This window comes from Archocentrus centrarchus, chromosome 8 (genome assembly GCF_007364275.1).
Source record: "Archocentrus centrarchus isolate MPI-CPG fArcCen1 chromosome 8, fArcCen1, whole genome shotgun sequence".
Taxonomy (NCBI): Eukaryota; Metazoa; Chordata; class Actinopteri; order Cichliformes; family Cichlidae; genus Archocentrus; species Archocentrus centrarchus.
The window spans coordinates 26,229,069-26,239,444 of NC_044353.1; the positions used below are offsets into that span (position 1 = coordinate 26,229,069).

Below are 10,376 nucleotides of genomic sequence, written 5' to 3' on the forward strand. Positions count from 1 at the left end.
CCCAAAATAATTAAATCTTGCCTTGCTTCTGAAAATGTGAAAACAGCCATGCTCTGAGCTTTTGTTTGCATCCATCTCCTCACCTCACCCTCCCATTTATATTGTCAGGATAACCTGACCTACAGGTGACTGTGTGGGGGTGACTGTGTTGTGGAGTCCTCCACTGTGTAAACAGAGCACAGAAGATGGTCAGTTTACACTGGTTCTAGCCAAAGTTGGCCCAGAGGACACCAATTTTAACACCTGTAGGGCCACTAATGACCATGGGGAGGCATTTTCCTCAGCCAAACTAACTGTCCCAAAATAGATTCATTATATTATAACATGTATGCAAATATAACAGGTATAAGGAGAATTTTCTTGGTGCCTTGACTAGCTGTGTTGTATGTCCATCACCATCTACTGACTACAACTAGAACTGTGCTGTAGACAAGACAACATACAGGATGACCAAAGTATTTTTACATTGTCAAATGCATAATGTGCTACTGGGTCAGTAGCTCCCATGTGCACCAAGTGAATAAACAGGCATGGCCAGTAAAGATAGCATTTAATAATTAAAAAAAAAAAAAAGAAAAAAAGAAGAAGAAATCTGAAACATATCCAGCAACACATTTTCAAAAATTAGAATTGGGAAAAAAAAAAAAGACAAATGTGTAATGTTATAAAATACACAGGCAGGACAAGATTAAAGGGTAATAAATGAGCATTACTGATAGCCTGAGACTTAAGGAAATAAAGACAGAGGGGTTCATCACATTATGCATGGTTGCATGAGGAAATAGGTCAACCACTTCAGACAAACATTTCTCAAAATAAAATTCCAATGAACTTGAGGATTTCCTCATCCATGTTACAGCTCATTATTAAAAGATTCTGACAATCAAGACAAATTTCTGGACACGGGGGACACTGCTGAAAACTAGTATTGACGGTCTTGAGGTGGCACTGTAGTTGAAATTATTGCACAGACTCAGGACCACTTGTGGAAAAACCACTGTCAGATAAAGAATATACTTTATACCCAAAATGTAAACTCTTAAATGCAAAGAAAAGGCTAATTTAAAATGGACAAGGCAGAAAAACTGTCCTTTATTGAAAGGAATGAAATTTTTTTGGAAAGTTTGGAAAAGCACACTACAGAGGGACAAGGAGCTTGTTATCAAAAAAGCCAGCACATGTTACAGGTAACTGAAAAATCCACTTTTTACATGTCATAGGACAGGTGCAAAAGAGAGGAACAAACAGACCCAGCTTTGTAAACACTCCCACACATAGTCTAACTTGGGGGTGGGGGGGTCAGCTACAGCTACATTTCAGAAAGAGACCTTCATTTCCGTGTGTTGTATAAAGAACTTACATTATAGCCTCTGCATTTGACGCTCTGTCTTTGAGCTCATGCAAAATTGACAAAACAGCTGATAAACATTGGTCAACACTGTAATTATCACCTTGTTTACCAGTACACCAATATCAGCCACCAAGGTTGATGCTGGTATCTGTCCATCCCGAATGCTCACCCAAACACAACAATGAGTAAGCAGTTTCAGATATTCCACTACACTGGAAATTTGTATCAGATATTGCTCAGTAGCTAAAAAAAAAAAAATCATAAAAAAAAAAAATACATATAAGTAAATTCAGTATATTACACATGAAAATGTGTTTACCAAAATACCACTTTTTTTTTTAAATTCCACTCACAAACACTGCATAGGAAGAGACCTTCAGCCACATGAGGCTTCAGTAGGAGCCACTTTTGAACATTAACCCACACTTTTACAAAGTGTCCATATGAGTTTTAAAACTATGAATTTACTTTATCCATAAAATAAATAAATGTAGAGCAAAGTAAATAAATTATTCTGTGGTTTACATATAAATAGTTTTAAGTGTATTCCTTGTGCGTGTCAAGAGAAAGCTGTGAGTGAGCGCAAAGAGAAGATCCAGTGTCCTCCGTAAGACAAGTGTTGATAGTAGGTAAAGCGGTGGACTGGGAGGGTTCCAAGAGCACTTGGATTCATGCAAGGTCAAAGGTGTCGCTTCATGCTGACCGTCTCCTCATCGGTACCTCCTCCTGGTTTACGTAAAGTCTTGCTGCCTGTGACTCAAAGGCACTGACCATCTGCTTAACCACTTCATCGAAGAAAACGCTGGCCAGTTGAGAGTGCAGAAGAGACTTGAACTCAAATGATACCTGCAGAATAGGGACAAGGTTGTTAGGGAAGATGTTCTTTCATGGCAATTAAAGATAAATTAATCACCAAAAGAGAAATCCAGGACATCTTTGGTAGATTTGTTTAGTGGTAACCATTCCCACAGCATTTAACAAATCTAATGTTCTACTCCAGCCACTTCCTGGCCAACGCCGAGATTATCCGTGCCAGCATTAAGGTCACACTCCTGTTAGCAGCTCCCTAACACTGTTCTCTGCTCCAGCAGCTATTTCAGGTCTAAAAAAGGGACACCAGTGTGAAACTCAAGACTAAATTTAGATTATAATAAGATTTTACCCAGTACTTCCTCTTAGCTGGTAATCCAATGAGAGCCGTACAGGAACTTAAAATCAGTCTCACCCAAGCACGCTATCCAATTTCTCACCTCCTTTGATCAAGTAAATCTTTAATTAGTGGCTTTGATGATTTCGTGGTTCACCATCAGTGTGGTTTTATGTCTGCATATTGCTGCTCACCCTGTTATTTTTTTTTTTCCCCAAATGGCTTTCAAGGTCATATTAATTCTAGCATAAAAACTTACATAGAATTCTACTTTGCAGGAGTCTGGTAGGTTTCTGTCTCCAGGGGAAAACCTCCATATTGTTTCAAGATGGCTGAAGAGGGATCCGTCAGTACATACAGCCTGTTTAAAAACAGATGAGCCTTTATCAATTATTGCAAAAAGGCAAAAAAGTCATTGAGTGTGTCACAAATTAAACCTTACGCTCATGAAAACACTCTACAATACTATGCAAGATGTGAAATACACTGTGTCCCAAAAAGTTGGTATAACTTCATACCAAAGCACATTTTGTTTAGTGATAGGAAGACACTGCAGCTGAAAGATGTGCAAATGTGAAAACTGCAGTTCCTCTAAAGACTGTACAAGACAAAAAAAAAGAAAAAAAAAAAAAAAGAGCATCTTTATTTTGGCTTCAGCCTTGAGACAGTCTTCAGATTTATTTTCATAAATACCAAGTAAGTTTCATCTCAAGTCCAACTCTACCTCTTTAACCAAGTTAGAGTTCCTTGAGAACCACCAAAATGGTGCAGACATTGGGTAAACTACCAGTGTTGTGTTTGGAGGGACTACAGCATAATGGGCCTTTCACAGCATCTACATTAGTCTGAATTGTGAAACCAGAGACTTACCCTGACTTGGTGGTTTGGAACGACAGTGACCTCAGAGATATATCGCTCAACAAGAGGGGGGAAACCTATTTCCAGCTCTGCCAGGAAGCCACCGTTTCGCGCCCTCAAGACCCGAGACTTCTTACACCAGGGAACAAAGTGTTGGTACTGGTTCACGCTGGCCACCACACTGTACATCTGCTCTGCAGTGTACCTGAACACAGAGTCACAGACACTTCAGTTTCTATCCTCTGCTTCCTGTTTTTAGGTGTATCCAACTAAATGCAGCTCATTCAGAACCCCAAGAAATTCTGCAGACTACTGTTCAACATCGAGAAAGGCAGCAAATGAACACATCTGAGTGGATTAAACAATCTAATGCGTATCGGCTTTGCCTTAAATATAGCTCAAAAAGATTATTTAATAATCAAATTACTTCAGACCTATAAATCAAGTTTAAATTATATTTCCACTTTTAAACTATTTGTGCATTTTGAATTGGCCAGAGAAAAAGTTCATAAATCTGACCAATATTTCTTCAAATACACCAGTTACAGAGTTATTTATTTACTTACATGGGGCACTCACCCTAATGTCCGGCACTCAGTATACTCCATCCTGCGGTTGGTGATGGGAGCTGCCAGGTTGATAAAGCTTCGGCTTGGTGTGCTCAGGGGGGTGCAGAACTGGAGGCTGGCCCTTCTTGCTGCCAGGACCCCACAAGAGCTTAAGACACTGAGTGGAAATGATATATTTATGAGCTCATTAATGAACTGTTCGACCACAGTGTCTATGTTGTAATTTCAAAATATTTTGAATGTTTAAGCATCTGGTTAATATCGGATTTTTTTCTATGCAGCACTGAAATCAAAAGAAAGAGAGAGAGAAAAAAAACACTTAATATGCCTATTAAGTGTTGCTTCTCTTACCTTTTTCAAACTGGGAATTAAATCTAGCATTACTGATAATATACGTGCCAAATTAAACTTGGAGCTGCATTTGGCTAATTCAACAAGCACAAATGCAAATGCACGCTAACTCAATCACCCACCTGGGCAGACCTTTGTGTTAAAATCCCTTTGATTTACCTGAAATTTGCTCTTTTAGTGTTTCCCCGCACAACCTTTGAGGAGTGGGCTTCAGATACCTCCCGCAGCGCTTTGAGGAGAAGAGGAGTCGCCTTGTTGGTCATTTTTGTAGTTTGCAGTGAAGGATAAACTTGGAAGACTCCTGACGAGCAGCACCAACCCGGCTTTGTCCTGAATGAAGAGCCGCACCGCTTATCTAATAAAACAGCAGTGACGTAACTGGAAGCGCGGTAGCTTCTGGCCAATCAGGTCACTTTGAGGTGAACTTTAAATAATAGGCGATTAGCAATAATTCCTAGATCAGAAAAATAGCTACTTTCAAAGTTTGGAGGTTTTTATTTGTTTTTTTATTGTTTCACTGAAGGTCAAATTAGACTGCTATACAGTTCCAAAACTGTTGGACAATAAGCTTTATGTTCTCAGTGGAGGTCTGAGGGCACATTCAGTCTGAATGTTGCTTATTAAGGTTTCCGGTTTGAAGCACGTGTTACAAAGTGCATTGAAGTCCGTTTTGTATCGTTTGGTGGGTATTTATTAAGAAGGGTTACTAAAGTCATGTAGCTCTCTATAAAACCCACATATTGAAAAGACAGGGTGCACAATCAAACAGCTGCGTCCACCTTAGGATAAATTTGTGACTGAATCAGCTAAAGTGTTTGACAGCCATGTTCAAAGAATTTTTGTAAGGACTCATAGATCAAGCCAGGGTCTAAATGACAGTGCGTGGACGAGTCCAGGAAAGCACATGATGTGCGCACATGATGAACTTGGACTTTAATACAGAGTAATAAAGGCAAAGTTCAAATTGACTGTAGAGGTAATGTAGAAGCAGGTCAGCTGTAGGATAGGAGAAAAACTCAATTTAGTTTTCTTACATTACACAACAGGCTTTACCGAACTAGCTCTTATACAGACCTCCATAATACAGCAGACACTAGAAGGCCAGCATGCCACTAAGTGTTGCTGAATCAAGCGACTATGCGGTAACACAGCCAGGAGTGGTGGTGCAAGATCCATTTCAGTATCTTTTAGAGTGGAATTAGGGCACTTGAGCAGGGAAGGGTTTAAAAACCACCGCCAATCCTATTACGGACGGGTCAGAAACTTCTTGACTGCAGACAAGGTAACCTGTCTCATGTTAGAATAGGAACTACTCATGGGCTTAAGAGCCCCAGACTGAGCCACGCCACAGTGAATGGATGCTGTTCCAGCTGGCCCTCCTTCAGAGTTTACAGAGTTCATTGAGTTAAAAGCTAAACTTCAGTATGTTAGGATTATCCCCGTAATCTACTATAACTCAAGAAGATTAATACACAGGCACTTCTTGACTTTCCTCACTATTTAAATCTCCTTAGATTTCCTTTACAAGACAGTCACTCAAAGCCATTCTCTGTTTCTCTGGTCTTGAATCACAATTTTGTGGTTTTTGTGTTTGTTTGTTTGTTTTGTTTTTTTATGTCACTGGTGTGTAAAGACGTCACTGAATTTGTGTTTTTGGTACTTGCGTTTTAGTAGCTGTACTAATCATTGACAGGTTTTTACTCAACCATGGAAGAAAACTTGCCAAAAACATGCAAGCTTTGTGAATTAAACACCCTCATTCAATTTCAATAATTAAAAAAAATGTAATTACCATATAAATTGTGTTTGTTTTCTTTGGGAATTTACACAATCAGTGGACAGAGAAAGGTGACAAAACTAGCTGTATAAATATATATTGTTTTTCAGTTTTGAGGAGTTTCATATAATCCCTTGCATAACTATGAATACTTGTGAAATATGTTGTGTGATACTTTATCTGCATTACTAAACAGTCGCAGTAATTTTCCCTTCCCGCACACAGAGATAATGTGCTGGGGCCACAATAAGTGCAGAAGAGAAATGATTCAAGTTATTTTAAGAATTTCTTTTATATTATGCCAGAATGGGAAAAGTGAGACATGCATTTAAGAAAACTATAGAAAAGAAATATACAGAGTCTCTCATTCAGAAAAAAGTCACCTATTTGATCGTAATTGCTTAAAATAACAAATCAAAACTCAGTAAAGCAAAATCTTAAAGTCTTTTTGACTTTAACAATAAGTTCAACAATTTAAGGCATGACTAAGTCTGAGTAAAACTATGCAAATTAGTGAGGCCGGAAAAAGAGGAATGCAGAAGCCGTGCTATCGCTCAAACATCAAGCATAATCCTTTTTGAATAGTTCGCCACAGAACAAAGTCTATTTTCACATTTCTGTTTTATGATAAGGAGCGCTATTTTAGGCCACACACAAAAATAGAACATGAAGTCCTGTGAACTCTAAAATTTGTTTCGGGAATCAAGGTTACGCAAGCAGAATATTAACCTGTGCGCATAAAGTAAAACAGGAGCGACATCAGTGGTGGCTTAGCTGCAAAATTGTTGCTCCTCCCCTGAGAAAATGACTTTGCTCATAGCGCTGATGTATGAGCCATCTGGTTCTGTGACCTTCAGTTTGGTAACAGGTGGCCCAGCACTGCTGGTGAAGTATCTGAAGGCAGGGCTGGGTGACTGGATGGCATCTAGAAATACCTTGAAGACAAAAACAAACTGTCTGGGTTATAATACTGGATGATTATTATTGAGGCATTTATTAGTTTCGTTTTAAATGATTCGGTGCAGTGTAAAATGATTTAATATTGTTCAAACTCCCTCGTCCCTTTTTGCACGTAAGCCTCCAGGCATAATATATGATTTCTTCAGTATACTTAATAGAAGTAACTGGATTAAAGTACTTATGCTTTATTGCTACCATACCACACAAAATTAACTTTTCATGAAGTTATGATCTGCTTTACTGTAAACATACAACATACCTTTACAACGTCTTCCGTGTCTTGTGCGGCATTTTGGAAAATGGAGCTACAATGCTGCAGGTATTTTTCATACAGCTTGAGTGTTTGGGTATCAACCTGTTGGAGAGATGTGTCCCCGAGCTCCGCCTTCTGCAGGTTGACCAAGAAGTCAGTGTGGACTGGACCACACTCAATGAGACTCACACTGTAGGATGCAGCATGTAGACAAGAGAGTGTTTTATTTCATATTTGTCTCTAAGTTTTAAACACACAAGTAGTAGACAATGTGCCGCAAACTTATAAAACTCACTGAATGTTGAAGTGTTGCAGGAGGATGGCCAAACTCTCACATGCTCCCTCTATTGCAAATTTACTGGCACAGTAGACCTCGTTAAATGGGAGCCCTGTGAGAAACTCAAGATGGTTATTTTGGAAATTTTATGCATGGTATTTTATGCATGATCTAATTGTATGGTTTTTATCAAAGCATTATTAAAAACTGCACATGTGGAACATTGCTGACAACCATCTGCTTGTCTCACCGTGAAGTCCTCCCGTGCTGCCAGTGACCAGAATGCGTCCCTGGTTTTGAGCTTTCATCTTTGGCAGGAAGGCCTGGATGGTCTGGATGGTACCTAAGAGGTTAACCTCCAGGATATGCCTCATTGAGTCCAAAGACTGCACTTCCAGTGGCCCCACTAAACCCACACCAGCATTACACACTGCAAGGAGTCAGGATAAGCACATTAACACACTCAAATCACATTTTCCAATCCTATTCAGAACACACTGGCACCGGTGCATACCCAGAATGTCGATGCGTTTCTCCACCACCCTGTCTCTTGCATCCAGGATGGACTGCCAGTCGGTCACATCCATTTGGAGTATGTCCAAAGTGTCCCTGTGTAGGTCTTTCACACTTTCTAAAAGACGCTCCTTCTTGGCCAGGTTTCTCATTGTGGCATACACTGAACAGAAAGCCTATTTCAGTGGTGCATTTAAATGTGCATGTGGAAAGAAATTTACAGAGTAAACCCCCAAGAAGGTAAATGGCGCATGGCAGATAAATCCGATAAGTCAAGTTATTTGTGTAGTTCACACAAAACAACACATTATGAAGTGTCTTAGTGGCGGCTACGCAGTGTATGCTCTCTAGGAGATTTACAGACCATGATTGACAGATGTCAGCTGTAATTACCTTTGAATGTTTTGTCTGGGTCAGAGGCAAGCCGGACAGCCAGGCTGAGACCAATCCCTGAGGAGCAGCCTGTGATCAGGACCACCTTTTTGTCCATGGAGACTGGCTCACCTTCATCGAAGAGCAGCAGGAGCGAAGTGAGGAGGACGGTGCCAAATGAGCCACACAATAAGATGGAGGCATGTGAAAACTTTTCTCAATGTTTTTACATCTTACACTATCACAAGGCCAGTTAATATGAAACATCTGCCTATTATCAGCCACCTGGAGTCCTTCTATTTTTTTTCTCATGTCCTTGTTAGTACAGTTTGATTCCCTCCACTTGAGATGTGTGGGAAACATTTTTTAATGGTTTTTTTTTTTTTTTCAGCCTTACAAGTGTATAGAGGCTGACTGCTGAAATATAGTAAATGTGCGTGCATTTAAAAAATAAAGAAAGGATAACATTGTTCATTAGCATATTGACTATGTTTGTACCAATGACGAGCACCAGGTGGCAGCAAAACCTCGTATCAGTCCTGTACCACACAACAAATACAGCCACGCTGACCTCTGGGGGGCTTCGTCGAGGCAAAAACAATAAGGCTGACAACAGTGAGAAAGGGGACAATAGATTTTATTTTGGGGCATGAAGCCATCAAGTATAAGTGTTCTCATAAGGTTGCTGACACACATCCTGTTTACAGATTTGTGCCTGGTGAAGGTCTCTGTATTCTGAGCTCCACACTTTGCATCAGCTGATAAAAAAAAGTCTTAAAATGCTGTCAAATGAGCCTTTGAGAGAGATTAGAGTTTTCTTTTGTACTGCTCTCACATTTAAGGATTAGACTTCTATAATCGGAAGCTATGTTAAAATCAAGCATGAGGAAGAAAGGTTTGTGTTTTCATGCTCAGGTGTCTCGACTGCTACAACAGGATGTTTACCAAAGTCTAATATAATCCTCAGACTTGTCACCTGCAACCACAGTTGTTTCAGGAAGAAATAAACAACTGTGGTCACAGTTGACAAGTTTAAGAATATATTTAATTTTAACCAAGGTTCAATTCAGGTAATTCATCATGCAAGTCCTTGATATTTTCATAATCCTAGTGATTAAAAGATAATCTTTGCATAGGAGTGAGTTTTACACAGGCAGCCAAGAAAGTTTAGATAATGAGTGTTGAAAACTGCATAAACATTTTGCAATTATGAACTACGGGCTGCCAGAATTAATGTGCTAATCGATTTGAACCAGTAATTGTAAAATCATTATTACTCATCTCCAGGAGATGCGCTTTATTGTAGAATAGGCCATATAAATTTGATCTTTTTTTTCAACGCAATACAATTTGCATAACATTTTCTTTTCGGATCAATTCCGAGTCGGTACTTTTGCAAATACTGCAAGCATAAATCATACACAGTATTCTATTCTACTATTTCCTTAATCTCTCCTGCCTTGTGCCATCTCTCGCTAAGTTGTTATCGCCACATTTGCATTCTTCTACAGCTTCAGTTTCTTGTAAGTGAAAATAACTTGCATCTCTATGGAACATTTCAGCAGGCGGATTTAAAAAGAATTTCTTCTGTTGATGGGAGCAAACCAAGTAGGAATTTCCTGCCATTTTGTTGCGTTCCTCTCCTTGAGATGGCATCAGCTTGGCTACTGTCCCAGAGTCTGTGGGATAGATAACAGCAGGCCTTGAACCTCTTTCAAATATCTACAACTCCCAAGCATTGTTCAAACTCTTGTACTGGTTGACCTCAGACATTAATGGCTTTTATTATATTGTATACTTTATGCATTCATTTATTATTTCCATGACCTAGTTCGAGTCACAAATCTCAAAAATAGAACATATAATAGAACATGTTACGTTGCTATAGCTGTTGAATGAAAGGTGATGAAGAGCATGGAATTTTATGTGGCTGCTGTGTGCATATATG

The 10,376-nt window shown here is 39.3% G+C and overlaps 2 protein-coding genes across 2 annotated transcripts; both read right to left on the reverse strand.

Annotated features, from left to right (window-relative positions):
* Positions 1 to 587: 587 nt before the first annotated feature.
* Positions 588 to 4,597, reverse strand: LOC115785145 (coenzyme Q-binding protein COQ10 homolog, mitochondrial). The gene is made up of 5 exons (XM_030736629.1): positions 4,436 to 4,597; positions 3,936 to 4,082; positions 3,369 to 3,561; positions 2,758 to 2,859; positions 588 to 2,197 (listed from the first exon to the last, which is right to left on the reverse strand). Exons 1-5 carry the CDS (start codon positions 4,537 to 4,539, stop codon positions 2,045 to 2,047), a joined length of 699 nt encoding a protein of 232 aa, XP_030592489.1. The 5' UTR covers positions 4,540 to 4,597; the 3' UTR covers positions 588 to 2,044.
* Positions 4,598 to 6,624: 2,027 nt separating this feature from the next.
* hsd17b1 (hydroxysteroid (17-beta) dehydrogenase 1) lies at positions 6,625 to 8,565 on the reverse strand. Its single transcript, XM_030736343.1, has 6 exons — positions 8,450 to 8,565; positions 8,058 to 8,219; positions 7,794 to 7,973; positions 7,562 to 7,655; positions 7,273 to 7,456; positions 6,625 to 6,988 (listed from the first exon to the last, which is right to left on the reverse strand). Exons 1-6 carry the CDS (start codon positions 8,544 to 8,546, stop codon positions 6,824 to 6,826), a joined length of 882 nt encoding a protein of 293 aa, XP_030592203.1. The 5' UTR covers positions 8,547 to 8,565; the 3' UTR covers positions 6,625 to 6,823.
* Between the last annotated feature and the right edge of the window lie 1,811 nt (positions 8,566 to 10,376).

What these genes read in the sequence shown, in the direction of transcription:
- LOC115785145 (XM_030736629.1), bottom strand. Translation starts at nt 4,539, where the DNA reads ATGACCAACAAGGCGACTCCTCTTCTCCTCAAAGCGCTGCGGGAGGTA. An exon ending in ACTAAAAGAGCAAATTTCAG is followed by an intron (nt 4,083 to 4,435) that starts GTAAATCAAAGG and finishes ATTTCCACTCAG; the next exon opens with TGTCTTAAGCTCTTGTGGGG. An exon ending in TTCCAAACCACCAAGTCAGG is followed by an intron (nt 2,860 to 3,368) that starts GTAAGTCTCTGG and finishes GTTTTTAAACAG; the next exon opens with GCTGTATGTACTGACGGATC.
- hsd17b1 (XM_030736343.1), bottom strand. Translation starts at nt 8,546, where the DNA reads ATGGACAAAAAGGTGGTCCTGATCACAGGCTGCTCCTCAGGGATTGGT. An exon ending in CCCAGACAAAACATTCAAAG is followed by an intron (nt 8,220 to 8,449) that starts GTAATTACAGCT and finishes CTTTCTGTTCAG; the next exon opens with TGTATGCCACAATGAGAAAC. An exon ending in CAGCACGGGAGGACTTCACG is followed by an intron (nt 7,656 to 7,793) that starts GTGAGACAAGCA and finishes AGTTTCTCACAG; the next exon opens with GGCTCCCATTTAACGAGGTC.